This window comes from Zosterops lateralis (genome assembly GCF_965231275.1).
Source record: "Zosterops lateralis genome assembly, chromosome: 20".
NCBI lineage: Eukaryota > Metazoa > Chordata > Aves > Passeriformes > Zosteropidae > Zosterops > Zosterops lateralis.
Genome location: NC_139780.1, coordinates 9,501,269 through 9,516,409, shown reverse-complemented (window position 1 = coordinate 9,516,409; position 15,141 = coordinate 9,501,269). Strand labels below are relative to the sequence as shown.

Here is a 15,141-nt window from a genome sequence, read left to right as displayed (position 1 = left end):
CAATCCTACCTGCTCTCCACTGGGCTAAGATTTCCTAGCTTTAAATGAACAAATGTTGGCGATGATGCAAGCAAGGCTCAGAGCGTAGTGGGGGAGGTAGAAATATCATCCTGGAAAAGGTTCAGTGTTTGTTTTTAAATCCCAGAAGAAACATATGAATGTGATGTATCTGGGATTTAGGGAAAAAGAAAAAACAAAAACCAGAGCAGCATGTTAGGAGCCACCCAGAAACAGCTCTGTGTCAGGGATCAGCTGCTCTTTAGAAGCCTTAAAGATGCAGCAGGTCTCTCCTGAGCTCTTCCTCTCCATTTCTGGAGCAGAGTGTAACACACAGCAAGTCTGTTCTGCACTTCCTCTGTCTGCTGAGGGGCCCAAGCAAATAAAAAACGCGAGCTGAGATTGCTAATTGTGCCAAAACATAAACATGGGCTCACACAGCTTGTAAGCTCCCTGTCTGATTACTCACCACTACCAACGTAAGCACGAGCTGGTTTGCAGCAGGCAGGTCTAAAGAGCAGGTCCAGGCTGTAGTGAAGTTCCTGGGAGCTTTTCCACAACCAATGAACTCCTCTGGATCAGCTCTGCAGCACTGGGTTAGCTCTGCTGTCAGTGCGACCTGGGACAAAATTACACATGTTGGTCACGGCAGGAGCCACGGCTCTGGCTCCTGACACCCTGAAAGGCACCCAAAGGGACCCCAGTAACTCTGGGGGCAGCCACTTCCCTCCAATCTGAGCCCTTTTCCTTTCCCTTTCATCACCATGGGAAGCTGCTCTCCCACAAACACCTCAGGCAGGTGTCTTTTCCAGTGCACTTGGCACGGCCCCAAGTTCAGGCTGTTTGGAAGCAAAGGGAATGAAGGATTTGCTGAGGGAGAAGCCTGCCAAGCCCCACGCTTTCCCAGAGTTTGGACAGATGTCACATCCTGCTGATCCCAGCTGTGGGAGCCTGGAAGGGGAGGGGGGAGCAAGAAAGACCCTCACGGATGATTCATAACCATCAAGTGAAATTTAATCCAAATTTTTGTCTTTGCAGAGCCCTGGGGTTGTTCTGCAGTCCCAAAGAAATGCCCCCTGCTCATGCTGTTTCTGAAAGCTCCACACTATCAAACCCCCAGCCTGGCATGGAATCAGGGACTTGGCCAAATGGAGTTTATCATACTTTAAACTAGTTTAGAAAAACATCCAGGACACTTAGAGGCTAAGGGGTTGTTTGGGATTACACTTAATTTGTAGCCAAGGCTACATTTTTCAGGTTCCAGTGAGGTATTATTCAGAGCAGATAAGGATTTTTATACATGCATATATATGTATTTTCTGCACATATATAAATATATTTGTATGTATTTACCACATATATAGAAAAATACCAGGCAAAAATTCCCAAAGTAGACACTGAGAGGCAAAATATGAACTTATCTCCAACATGAAAGAAACAAAAAACACCCTGCCACGAGAAAGTTCTATAAATAGCATTATCCTGCTGGTTTGTATGCTCCCATTTTATTTCATATTCGTTGTTTAAAAGACTGGAAACATTAAGCCAAAACCATCTGGAAGAATCAGCACCAGGGATTCAAGTGGATTTGTTTCCTAATACTGTTCTGGTGAGTGTGCAGCTCTTCTAACTGTGTTTTACCTCCCTGAGTTTAGAGGGCAGGGCTAATTCTCCAGATTTCTGCTGCAGGATTCCAAGCTGGAGGAGAAGGGCCTTGGCTTCACCATACCACAGGTTTTTTCATCTTTTCCTCTCCCAACTGCCACTAGAATTTTTGGAAGTGAAATATCTTCCTGTATGTATTAAAGGGCCAATAAATGACACACGTCTCCTTTTCTTCCCTCTTAACTGAAAGCAGACTGCAACGTGTGGGTTCAGAAATAACCCACTGCTCTCCAGAAAAGCACTTAAACACATGTTTGCCTGTAACTGGGCTGTTTGGCCCTCGTGAATTAAACATTTCTTTTTCTGAGTCAGGGCTTTTTGTGTGACAACACGCTGAGAAAACCACCTTGCCTCAGATCCCCTCTCACCCAGGAGAGGAGCACGGTGTTAAACGGCTCAAACATCAGCATCGGAGAGCCACAGAACCTCTGGGGTTGGGAAAGACCTCCGGGATCATCGAGCCCAACCTTTGATTGATCATCGCTCTGTCAATGAAATCGCGCTGCCGAGTGCCACGTCCTGTCCCTCCTGAACACCCCCGGGGATGGGCAGCTCCAATGTTTAATGGTTTCCCCTTGATCCCACGTTTAACACGGCTTTCCATGAGGAAATTCCCTCTGATGTCCAGCCTGAACCTCCCCGGAGGGAGCCTGAGGATTGCTCCCCACACCCTGCCACTGCCTGGGAGAAGAGCCCTATCCTCACCCCACAGACATTATTATGGCTATCATACCCATTATACAGTCATTATTATAAAACGCCTATATTGTCTATGTCACTATTACAGACAGGCCTGGGGTGTGAATGGGCCTGCGCTGCTCAGAGCCGCTTTTATCGTCGGGCATCCAACGGGGCCGGCGGCGGACGCGCCCCAACGACACCCAACCCCTGCGGCCGGGCCCAACGGCCCCGAGCGCCGGGACAGCGCCCCGAGCACCCGATCCCGGTCTGTCCCAGCCCGCTCCCCACACGGGAATGCCGCCCCGCCATGGAGGCGGCCCGCACCCCGCCGGCCGCACGGGCAGGGCGCTCCCCACAGCCGGCGGGGAACGGCGGCGGGCGCTGGGAGAGAAGGGGAGAAAGCAGGGAAAGGAGGGAAAAGAAGGAGAGGAGGGAAAGGAAGGAAGGGAGGGAGGGAAGGGGCGGGCACGACGCCACGGGGACGGGCTCCGCCCGTGCGCGCAGTCGCGCCGCTCTTTTGGCTCTCGGGCCGCGCCGTAGCGCTCCCGGGAGAGAGCGGCATTGTGCGGCCTCCGGCCCGCTCCGCGCAGGCGCCGTCCCGCATTCCCCGCCTGGCGGACCCGGACCTGCCGCCGCCGCCGCGTCCCCCCCTCCCCTCCCGCGGCCGCGCTCCTCCCTCGCCCGCGGAGGAGGCGGCGGCCACCCCCCCTTTCCCCCATCCCCATCCCCCGGTAAGTCACCCAGAGAAAGAGCGAGAGAAGCGAGGCGGCGGCTCCTCCTCCTCCTCTCCCGTCCGCTCCTCGCCTCCCGCACCGCCCGGGCTCTCCCGCACCGCCGTTGCCCGCGCGCGGCGCCGCCGCCTCCCCTCAGGCAGCGCGCGCGGAGCCCGCCCGCTCCCCTTCCCTTCCCTTCCTTTCCCGTCCCTTCCCCCGCCCGCGGCCCCGGCCCCTCCGCGCCCCCCCGGCCCGGCCTCCCCCTCCCCAAACCGCGTGGGGACCCCTGGCTTCACCCCCTCCCCGAACGCGAGGTGTCCGCGGGGAGCTCCCCCCGCATTCCCGAGCGGGGGAAGGGCCGTTCGGGTCGGGGTGTTGTCGGTACCGCGTGCGTGGCCCAGGGGGATGCGCTGGGAGCGCCCCCAGCCCGGGCACGGAGCAGCCCCCGGGCCCGGGGAGCGGTGCCGCCGTGGTTTGGCAGCGAGCTGCGCCCTGGCCCGAGTGCCCAGATGAGTTCCAGATGAAAAGGAATCGGGCTCTGCGTTGGGAAAGTTTAATTTCTTATTGTGGCCCCCTGATGGCCCCGGGGAGTGTCCCTGGCTGGAGATAAGGCAGGATGCTGTGCCATGTGCTCTGGGATGACCCTGCTGGAGCAGATGAGCCGCTGTGCTCCTCCCCAGCCCGGCCCGTCCTGAGATCTCCCCACACCGAGCACAGCCGGCGGGCAGCTGGTAGCGCCCTGCTCTGCACCCTCCCGGGAAGGAGATGCTTGGAATGCCAGTGGATCCTGAGAGCAAAACGCTCTCGTTCCCGAATGTGCTGCCACCAGCAAAAGGAGCTGCGATGTTGCAAATGCACTTAGAAGGCAAATGCTGACAGTGTGAGCTGGGGATGATTCTGTTCCTGAGCTGAAATGTGGCTGAGCTGCAGTGGAGATTTGTTCCCTCTGCAGCATCAGCCCCGATTACGGAATCCTGGCACTGCACTCCAGCAGGTCTTGTTACAGAGTCTGGGGAGGCTGATCCAAGGCTTCTGCCACTCAGGGGGAAGTCTGGGGTGGAGAAGGGGATGGTTTGATGCTCAGTCGTTTCAGCAGGGAAGTATGACACCAAAATATCGGCATTCTGAGGTGAGAGGAATCTAGTCAGGTCTTAAGCTTTGCAGCTGCTGGTTATTTTTTGTGTTCCTTATCATCTCGTATTTTCTACTTTAATAAGTTAAAATAGAAAGGCCTTGGGCTGTTCCTTCCATTTTCCATACAAACTACTGTATTTACCCTGTACTAAGTACTTGTTACAAGTGTTTTGGGGTCTGCCATATGAAAACCCTGCCACACCTCAAAGCTCTTGTGCTGTACCTCTGTTTGGAAAAAGCTTTCCAAGGAGTGATCAAAGGCTGTGGCTTTGAGTTCTTGGTCTTGCACATAAGTAGGTCTGAAGGCCTAAAATACTGCTGTGCTGCTCAGCAGATAATAAAAAGGGGTTTTCATGCTGGTTTCTGGCAACCTGCACTTTGACCAATCTCACTCTTGTGCATGCTGAGAATATTTTTGACAGCTAATGAGAATATTTTGCTTTTCTTCCAGGTTTTCCTTTGAGCGTGGTTCTCCTCTCAGTGGCAAGAGCTGCCTTTTGAAGCAGCACATTCATTCTCCCCTTCAAGCACCCATAAGTCTCATTTGCCAGCTCCAGAACCATGGCAACAGAAGAAAAGAAGCCAGATGCAGAATCTACCAAAACACAATCTACTCCTTCCTCCTCGACCAATCAGAGCAAGGTGTGTGTGTGGGGCCCCAAAAAAATGTCCCTATAAAACCACTTGGAGCTACCTGAACACTCAGCAGCCAGACCAGAATCAGGGATTTGAATTCTCCTGTAAATCAGGATCTTTTCCGTGTGGCTGCTTCTGCTGTTTGTTGTCTTGTACTGAGAATTTTATGGGAAAAGTGGATGGAGTGCAGCTCTGCTGTAGTGCTAAGTGTTCTGTTTTGTGGTTTTGGGGAAAGTCTCACTGGTGAAATAGTTCTTGTCGTCTTGGTCATGACAAAGGCTGTTTGTTTGTATCCTTGGAATGTCTGGCGGTGGCTGGAGAATTGGTGAATCTCTAGTTGTGGAGTGGGGAAACAGTTATTCAGGTTCTTTGAAGCCTGGAGATGCTCAAAGGAGGTGTTATTGTCTAACCATGAAGCCTTTTCAAAGGGTAAAAGTGGGCTTTTAGAGGCATGGAGGAGTTGGCCTGTGGTTTAATTCATGATCAGGGTGAAAATGCAAACAGTTGAAAGCACTGCACAGATCAATACCAAGAGTGTTACTGGGAGGTGCCAGGCACTTTGTGGTTGGGCTGTTGGATTATTCTCACCTGTTGGTTACTGGCTTGGATGGAATTCACCTCAGGGTGAATTCCAAAAGTTTGTTTGGTTGCTTTTTGAATTTGGAGGGGAATGGGAATGTGTTGTAAATACTGGAATCTCTGTTGTGATGAACATCCACCTGGTCCATTCCCCTGTACTGACCAGAGCTGGCCACTGAGGTACTAAATTTGGATTTTAACTCATTCATATGTATTTTTCTTACAGCCTGCCCCAGTAAAGCCAAACTATGCTCTCAAGTTCACGTTAGCAGGACACACAAAGGCAGTGTCATCAGTCAAGTTTAGCCCTAATGGAGAGTGGCTTGCCAGCTCCTGTAAGTATTGCTTGCTTTTATCTCATTCCAAACACAAATGTGGGCCTTGAAGAAGGGCCTGTCTGCAGTCTCCAGGGAGAGGAGGGATGTCATGTCATGATTTTTCTTCAGGGTGATACCAAAGCTGTCACTCTGAGACAATTTAAGTTCTGTTACTTTGAGCACTGGGTCTTTGCACTGCCAGGAGAGCCCTCACCTCTTCAGCTTTCCTTACTGAGCAAATGGACAAGAACCAACACAGGATTCTCTCCTGTGCAGAGGAAACCCTCGTGCTTTTCTATATCACTAGAAGCTTAAGCTTTTAAATTGAGCTTTGTGCACGGTATCTGCAGGCAACACTTTCCTCTGGGGGAAAGGAAGGTGCTGCTGGGCTGCAGAGTTGGATGCACATGCTCTGTCCTGTGTGCCTGTGGTGGTTGGCAGTCAGAGGCTTTGATTGCCCCAGTGAAGTGCAGAAGGTTGTTGTAAATAGTGTTTCACTGCTTGCTTTCTTAAGTGATATAACTAGTCCCCTTTCTGGCAGCTTTGGTATTTTATAAGGGATTTTTTGGTGTTCAGCTTTGCCTTTTGAATGTGCTTCTGTGACTACCAGTGATCCAGAGAGGATCCATGTGTAAGGAAAGGGCAGCTGGAAATGTTGAATATGACAATGAGGGTCACTGGAACATCTTCCAGACGTGGGAATGGCTTGGGGCTTTGACCTGGCTGTAGCCTCGATAAAACCAGTGCTCTGTGCCATATAAATCGTTCTTACAGTGTCTGCGTCAGAGTCCCTCTCCCCTGAGCATGTTTTCCAAACTGTATATCTGGCAAATAGCAACTTTTTACTCTGTCTTGTTTTGCGAGTTACCATGGATAATATGTTTGGGTTTCTGCAGGCATCCATTCAGTCTGCCTTGTGGTGTAATTATTGTTCTTTTTGGGGCAAAAGCCTTTCAAGCATTCCCGTTGACCAGCGCTACTTTTACCATTGGCAGCCTAAAACAAAAGTAGAAACCCAAGTTGTCAGGAGAGAAATTAAAGCTGCTGGAGTCTCTCTGCATTCCAGGCAGCTTATGTAACATCAGCTGCTGCAGAGTGCTGTGTAGGAAGCTGTTCTTCACCAATTCGGGATCACCTTCTTCCTTGAGGTCTGCCTGGGGAGGGACAACTGCCCAGAGACAGAGTTAACTTGTTTCCTTTCACCTGGAAGGGACAGCTCTGCTAGTGCTGTTAATTAACCTCTGAACTGGCACATTCTTTTCCAGCTGCTGACAAACTCATTAAAATTTGGGGAGCGTACGATGGCAAGTTTGAAAAAACAATATCTGGTCATAAGCTGGTAAGTAGGAGGTGATTACTGTGGGGTTTTACCTGGGAAGGATTTTGATTTCTTTTCCTCATTCAGAACTTTCCATTCTTGGTTAGTGCTATGTGTGTAGAAGGTTTGTTCTTCAGTCTTTTTTTGTAATTTTTTTTTTTGTTTCTATAGTCCTGGAATTGCTGGAGTAATATTGGGGCAGGCTGGGAATATGGGTGGAGTGCAGGCTGCTCATGGAACACCTTCATTCCCAGTGCCCAGCCAGCTTCTTGTGTCCCTGAATTTTAGGAGAACCCACCTCAGACACAGGGCAGAGCATTCCTGGGTGAAAATCCATGTGAATTCTAACGCTGTGTCTTGTTCCATCTCTCCTTTGTATAAGGAACAAAACACTTGCCTTTTAAGGAGATTGAATTTTTCTTGTGGGTTTGCCTACATAAACACAACACTTACTCATTCTGCAAAGTTCTAAAGAAAACACAAAACTCCCAAGCGCTTTGGTTTTCCTTTTTTTTTTTTTTCTTTAAGTTTTTTACACGCTGAAGTTTCACGAGTAAAAATGAAGATTTATCAAAGGAAAAACCACTGGAATCTTCTTCAGCCTTTGGGGACTTGGACTGTAAAGAGCAGCCATTTGTCATGAGGAAAAGCCACTTACTCAGATTAATTTATGAGCATTCTTTTTAGGAATTCCAACAAAGGGTTTTGGTGGCCACAGTAAGAACTGTGTGAACGAGCTACTGATGTTCTCAGAGGATGTGGTTCAGCTTAAAATTAACTTGTGCCAGAGGAGCTCTTAACCCAGCAAAATCATGAATTCCTGACTCTCGGGGCTGAATTTTCATTCAAGCTTCAGCTGAGAATGTAATCTGCAAGTCTGTGTTTTCCACTTTTCTGTGTGGCTGAACAAACAGAGCTGAGAAGAGAATTGTTTTCCTTTGTTTTAGGGGATCTCTGATGTTGCTTGGTCATCAGATTCCAACCTCCTTGTCTCTGCCTCCGATGACAAAACTCTCAAAATATGGGATGTAAGCTCGGTAAGGGCAGGAATCATTATTTATCTTCATTTTCCTGCAATATTGGCTTCTTCACTTGTGTTCCTGCTTGTGACAAGCTGGTGAATGGGCTGTGAGGATGAATGAGTTGTGCTGTCTGCTGTTGGGAAGAGTGGGATGCTTGTGGATACCACAAGGAGCCTGAGAGAGCACTAAAGGCTGATGATGGAGATAGAACCACAGCAAAAAGCCTCTCAGATGAAACCCTTTTGTAACTTCTTACCACAGCAACACTTATTTCTGCTTTTTCTCCCTCCCTATTCTCTCATGCCTCATTCTCTCTGGGCTAATTTGGTTGAACTTTGATTAGGAATATTAAATGGTTTGGAGCCTCCTGAGCTGCCCAGAGTTTGCACCCCATCTACAATCATTATGATTGTTTTATATTGGTTTTTTTCTTTGCTATTTTGTTGCAGCTTCGCCCTCTGCCCATCTAAATCTGGGGTTAGAGGTGGTTTCTTTCTGTACTGCACAGTGATTAACCTTAATGTGGTCTCTCTGGATGTTTTTATGGTGCTGGGTGGTGCTGTGTGTTTAACTCTGCTGAATTTTATTTCAGGGTAAGTGCTTAAAGACATTGAAAGGGCACAGTAACTACGTTTTCTGCTGCAATTTCAACCCTCAGTCAAACCTCATCGTTTCTGGCTCAGTAAGTGATTTTTAATTTTTTTTTTTCCTTTGTGGGAAGCAAGTACTGCACACTCTGTCACTCGTCACTAAAGGGACAGACAGGTTCTTTAGGGATCCTTGGCAGAATGATGATGGCATTAAATCATAGTTACAATTACAGCTTTATTTTCTTAACAGATTATTATGATTAGTGTAGAACACTAATTTATGATTAGAATGACACAGGATTTGTGCAGGCAGGATTGATGTAGTACAATTTATAAGTAGTGATTACAGAATTTATAGTACAACTTATGGTTTCTAATCACCTGGATTCTGACTTACCTAAAGGATGACTTCTAATCACCTCTCCCTCTGCAGATTGGGTCAGTTCATGGTTTCAAAACAGTATTAAATGAAAGAATATGAATCACACAGCCCATTTCCATTGTGTTTTTCCTTCACAAACACAGCTTGTAGTCAGGTGGACTGTGCATTGCCCCTGCTGTGTTTGCTTGGGGAAAAGCCCTTCATCCATCCTGAGTGTCCCACATGGAGACAAGGAATTCAGGAAGGTGTTCCCAGACTGTTGCTTGTGTCCAGGGCTTTCTGAGCCAGCTGGGATAAGATTTCATGCTGAATGCCTCCATCAGGTGCCTGACTAAACCCCCTGGTGCCTCTCTTCCCTCTCCAGTTTGACGAGAGCGTGAGGATATGGGATGTGAAAACAGGGAAGTGCCTCAAGACGTTGCCTGCTCACTCTGACCCAGTTTCAGCTGTAAGTCTCTCCTGATCAGTGAACACAAAAATGCTTGTTTTGTTAGCAGAGCTTCTCTCCTGCCCCTGTAGAGGGATGAGTTTGTGCTCTTACCAGGCCCTTACACACCACCCAGGCTGGGCTGTGGGTGTTGCCAGTGGCCATTGCTCAGTGGGAGTGAAATTAGTGGTGTTTTCCCTAAGATCAGTGTGGATTTTGGTCCTGGCTGTAAATGTGAATACTGCAGAGGTGTGCCAGGCATGCCTGAGTGTCATTCTGGGACACAGATTTGTGGCACTTGATCTCAGAGAACAACCTGTATTTCTCTTGCTTTCCAAATCCTCACTGAAATCCAGAGCAGGGTTGTTCCACAGACCACTTGGTTTTAAATCTCAGTCATTTCATAGGAGAAATGAGCTTGGAATACAGCAACATCCATTGGAATTAAAGAAAACCAGAAGGTGTTCAACTCTTAATGTCTTTGAAATGAAGAACACTGAAAAAAAATCTGAGCCTCAGATGTGTTGAGCTGTGGCTGTTTTAACAGGGTTGTTCTGCCATGTGTAAAAGAAATTTCACACTTACAAATGTCTCTTAATAGTAATAATTCTAAAGAATTATTCTTTAGATGTAAATAGCAGAAAATTGACCTTAAAACATGAGTGGCTACATAAGAGGTTCTATTCCATGCCCTTAAAATAATCAGGTTCTATCCAGAAGCTTTATTCTGCTGATGTGTTCCATGTCAGAAATGGAAAATAAGGACTTGCAGTGGAGCTTAAACATTTGGTCTTTATGAACATCAGTAAAGTTATTCATTTTAATAATTAGTATTAATAATATTACAGGTGCATTTTAATCGTGATGGATCCCTGATAGTGTCAAGTAGCTACGATGGACTCTGGTGAGTGGATATTTCTTGTCTGCATCACTCTTTGCACCTTTTGCATTTTAAAAATACTTCTTTTAAAAAAAAGAAACCTTGTATTTGTGGTGTTAAAATTGTAATAAAAGACTTCAAACCCAATAATAATGATTTTTGTGTGGTTTTAACAGTCGAATCTGGGATACAGCATCAGGCCAGTGCTTGAAAACACTGATTGGTAAGCAGAAATATTTCTTGTCTGGGCTCTGTTTTTCACACAGATTTTCTGTGTTTCAGTGAAACTATTAAAAACAAATGAATGTCAAAAGAAAAACCCTCTGTCAGTGAGACAACACAGCTGTGCACTTTGTAACACTGCTTTTAATTTTGCTGTAGATGATGATAACCCTCCTGTGTCTTTTGTGAAGTTCTCACCAAATGGCAAATACATATTAGCTGCAACTTTGGACAAGTAAGTATTAAAAAAAAAAAAAAGAAAAAAAAGAAAAGGAGAATAACACACAGATTTGAAATTTGGAGTATCAGATGATGGTTTATTTTGATTTTTGGCTGCCATAGTAATGATAATACATGACTTCATATGGAGTGTTTTCTGTGGAGGAGAATATGGATGGCATAGGAGTAAAAATGATATTTTGGGGTTAACTAACCCTGCATTCCAAAGCCAGGCTAAAATGATCCATGTAGACTTTTGGAACTCTGCTATGGAGAAACATTTTTTATCTGTTAGGAACTTTTCAGATAGAAAAAAACCAAAACACTCAAGAACTAAAACCTTTGTTTTTCTTTTGTTTTCCAGCACTCTTAAACTTTGGGACTACAGCAAAGGAAAGGTAATTCTTTCTCTTTATGTAGACTTAAATAAGCTTTTAGGAAAATGGGATTTTACATGTGACTTTTAAAATTAACATGAGTCCTATAGAAAAAAAAAAGTGTTAATACCTCTTTAGTGGAGAGGATGAACTTTTAGCAGAGCCTGTTGCAACAGGACAAGGGGGTAATGGTTTTTAACTAAAAGAGAGTGGATTCAGGTTAGAAATTTTCCTGAGAGGGTGGGGAGTCACAGGTTGCCCAGGGAAGCTGTGGCTGCCCCTGGATCCCTGGAAGTGTCCAAGGCCAGGTTGGATGGGATTGGAGCACCCTGGGATAGTAGAAGGTGTCCCTGCCCATGGCAGACCTTTAAAGGTCCCTTCAAACTCAAACTGTTCCATGATTCTGACTAAAGATGTCCTTGAAAAGAAAAATGATTAAAAAAACTTTACTTCTGCATAGCCCTGAGACATTAAGTACACCAGTATTTCTGCATTTTTCTCTTTATCAAGAATATCAAATTGCTTTTGATCTCTTTCACTGTTGTAATGGGACAAATTCAGGGCTTTGTTTTGGGTTTCAGAGCAGAGCTGCCCTCTGCATCCTCTAGGTCTGTTGGCAGGGTGGGAAACACAGGCTGATACATTTATAGTCTTGTTTTCCCAGAGAATTTGTCCTTGACTGAGAAAACTCCCTCCCAGCTGCATTAATGTCTTGTGGCTCTTCCTTTCCAGTGCCTGAAGACGTACACAGGACACAAAAATGAGAAGTACTGCATATTTGCCAATTTCTCTGTCACTGGTGGAAAGGTTGGTGTTGATCTGATTATTTATTTTTACCTATGTGCAGTTTTTACTGCTCCTCTCTGTAGATAAAAGAGGATTTTGGGGCTGGAAACCTCCTTTGGTGGGTGCTGGTTTCTGTGTCTCTTGGTGGGCTCACTGTCAGGTTTTCTGATTTTCCTTCATTTTCCCTTTCACATGACAACAATGAAATGTTTGCTGAGAAATAGCACTTGGATATGGATCAGAAAGATTCGGATAATTGTTTTCTCTCTGCCCCTCCAGTGGATCGTGTCTGGTTCAGAAGACAACCTGGTTTATATCTGGAACCTTCAGACAAAAGAGATTGTACAGAAACTACAAGGACACACAGGTGAGGGAGAGGATTCTGTTTTTATTGATTAAATATCCCTCATATCATCAGGTTTAGTCTGAGCATTTCTCTCTGATACCAATTTTGACCCTCAGACCCATGAATTCTTGACTGGCTGAAGCTCAGTTGTATCCTGGGAGTTTTGCTCCTTTTTATGAAGGGTTTTTATGGGCATTGAAAATGTTCTATTCTTCACCTGTGAGAACTTTGACATCAGCTTGCAAAGGAGATTTGCCTGAGCACAGAACTGGTCAAGATATTTAAGTGTCTCCTAACATTAGTGACTGTGAGTGGTCTGTTAACACCTCCCAGAGCTGCAGCTCCCAAGGATAAGGATTGATGTGGACTGGAAAAATGTTTGTATGTGCTGGGCTTGAAGCTCAAAGTGTCACCTGATGGGTCTGAGTCCTGTAAAAGAGCAGAGTTTGAACTGAAATCTCAGTGTGGTCAGTCCTTTGCTGTGGGCTGGAGCCCAGTGATCTGGAGTGTAAGGGAGGCAGTGGCAGGAGATTTTAATTTTCAGGCTCTGAAGATGAAGTGTTATCTAAGAACTGACCAGGATGTTGGAAATACTCTCTGTGACAAAAAAAAAAAAAAAAACAAAAACAAACATACAAACAAACAAACAAAAAACCACAACAAAAACCCACAAAAAAACCCCAAACAAACTGGTCTAGGTTTTGATTCAATTGTGTCTGACATGATCTGACAGAAGGCAGAACTCAAATCTAGAGAGTTCTCACTTTTTGAAACCTGTCAAACTGCCCTCAGTCCTTGTATTTCCTCTCACAGAGCAGCAACAGTTGTAAGATATTTACAAACAGCACATTTAATTCTGCTACGATGAAATAATAACTCGGCTTAATAAAACACAGTTGCTCATTTTCAGAAACGCCTGCTGTGAACCAGATTTAAATAATTCCATTTTTCTATCTTTTTTTATCTTTTCTTTTCGCTCAGATGTTGTCATCTCCACAGCTTGTCACCCAACAGAAAACATCATCGCATCAGCGGCGCTAGAAAACGACAAAACAATTAAACTGTGGAAGAGTGACTGTTAAACGTTCCAGGATTGCTTTAAAGACTGTCAGGAAAAAACAAAAACAAAACAAAACAAACAAACAAAAGTTTTTAAAAAAATTACTAAAAAATAAAAACACCCATAAATCCAGTTTGGCAGGAAACCTGAAGAATATTTGATAAAGTGGTTTCTGTTAGTCTTGGCCCAAAGAAAACATCTTAGCTCTGCTAGAGCTGGGCAACATGGTGGGGGAAAAAAAAAAAAAAGATGCAGTGTCTCCTTTTCTTGCCTAATATTTTGGCAGACAAATGGATGATTCTGATGTCAGGTCAGAAGTCTTGGACACCCCAAAGATACTGTATTTTCTGATGGCATTGCTTCTGGGCACTGTTGCTGCTTAAGGAAGAGCTGCAACTCTACTTTGTACCAGTAAGTTAAGTCACAAGCCTAGAGATGTGTGGAATTTTTTTAAAATATGTCTAACTTTTTTTTTAATTTTTTAATTTTTTTTTTTCCAGAATGTAGGTTCTAGTCTCTTGGGAAGTTTCTGTATTGTTTTAAATAGGAGTACTGCATCTTTAAGGGTGCTTCGTTTTAAAACACTCAGCTCAAACTTTGTGACCAAATAAAACCATGCAGTTCCAGATTTCCCTCTTCCTGCCCCTGACTTGACTCCTGTGGTGGAATCTCTTATCTTCTGTATAGTTGCTTACCTCTTGTTACGTGTGTTTAATAGATGCTGTTCTAGAGCAAAGTTACAGTTCTTCTGTTAACCATTAAAACTGAATCCTGCTTGTAGTTGTTCTCAGCATATTTTATTTTTTTTTAATTTTTATTTTGCCTCTTCTGGTTCTAAAGCCAACTCACAGAACACTGTAAAGTTATTTCAATGTAAAAAAGAAACAAACCCAGACTTTTTGTATCTTGGCAATCCATGGTATGAAGCTGTATTGCAAATGGCATGACTCTGTATCTATCTCAGCATTGGTGTTTCTTTCCCTTTTTGTCATATCCATGTGGTATTTACACATCCAGAAAAATACCATGTGCCATAATAAAAAGGTGGGATTTTATGTGTATGTTTGTGGTTAAGAGTGTGCTCATGTAACTTGTCTGTGTCCATGGAAGTTTTCTCTTAAAAACATTTCTAAGGGGAAATGTTTTCTGTAGAAACTCCAGTGAGGGAGGATGAGGAGCAGCAGTACGGAGAAAAAGAGGATCGAACACAAGTCCAAATTTATTTAACAAAGGGAAGAGGATGGAGCTGAAGGTGTCCTCAGCAGAGACAACATTGCTACAACCCTCACAGAGAGCTTGAGCCCAGGGAAAGAATTCCTGCTGCTCTCTCCTTGCAGGATGGGCAGGGATCCAGGATTTACCTTGTGCTGGTTAAGAAGTGCACAGAGGCACGAGTTTTACTGCACCCAAAGGGTTCTGCTGCAAGGGGATATTTTGCTCCTGGTGAAGCAAAACCTCTTCTTCTTTTTTTTTTTTTTTTTTTTTTTTTTGCATTTGCATTTGCCTCATGTGCTTTGTAATAACACAAAATCAATTACAGTCCAGACCTCTGGAGTGCTGCTCTGAGGCTGCCTTGCTTTGAAACCCCTGGAGGAAAAGAACTGCAAGACATGAGGCATGGCTTTTCTTTTTAAAATACAAAAATAGAGTTCATGTTGAGCTGCTAAAATGGCTATTAATAAGATCAGTGCCTTTGGAGGTTTTTCATTACCCCCAGGAAGGGACATTGTGTCTAGACTTGGTGTCACTGCTAAAATGATCAGCTCAGGATTTTTTTTTTCAGCCTTATT

At 45.2% G+C, this 15,141-nt stretch overlaps 1 protein-coding gene across 2 annotated transcripts; it reads left to right on the top strand.

Annotated features, from left to right (window-relative positions):
• The first annotated feature begins 2,993 nt into the window (after positions 1-2,993).
• WDR5 (WD repeat domain 5) lies at positions 2,994-14,406 on the top strand. 2 transcript variants are annotated; one of them, XM_083875535.1, is made up of 14 exons: positions 2,994-3,074; positions 4,642-4,832; positions 5,632-5,740; positions 6,988-7,061; positions 7,988-8,077; positions 8,655-8,744; positions 9,399-9,482; positions 10,310-10,365; positions 10,518-10,564; positions 10,723-10,798; positions 11,147-11,180; positions 11,892-11,966; positions 12,225-12,312; positions 13,273-14,406. In XM_083875535.1, exons 2-14 carry the CDS (start codon positions 4,752-4,754, stop codon positions 13,371-13,373), a joined length of 1,005 nt encoding a protein of 334 aa, XP_083731661.1. In that variant the 5' UTR covers positions 2,994-3,074; positions 4,642-4,751; the 3' UTR covers positions 13,374-14,406. The 2 variants fall into 2 exon arrangements, with proteins under 2 accessions (XP_083731661.1, XP_083731662.1); XM_083875536.1 differs by lacking the exon at positions 2,994-3,074 and adding an exon at positions 4,059-4,185.
• Positions 14,407-15,141: the final 735 nt, after the last annotated feature.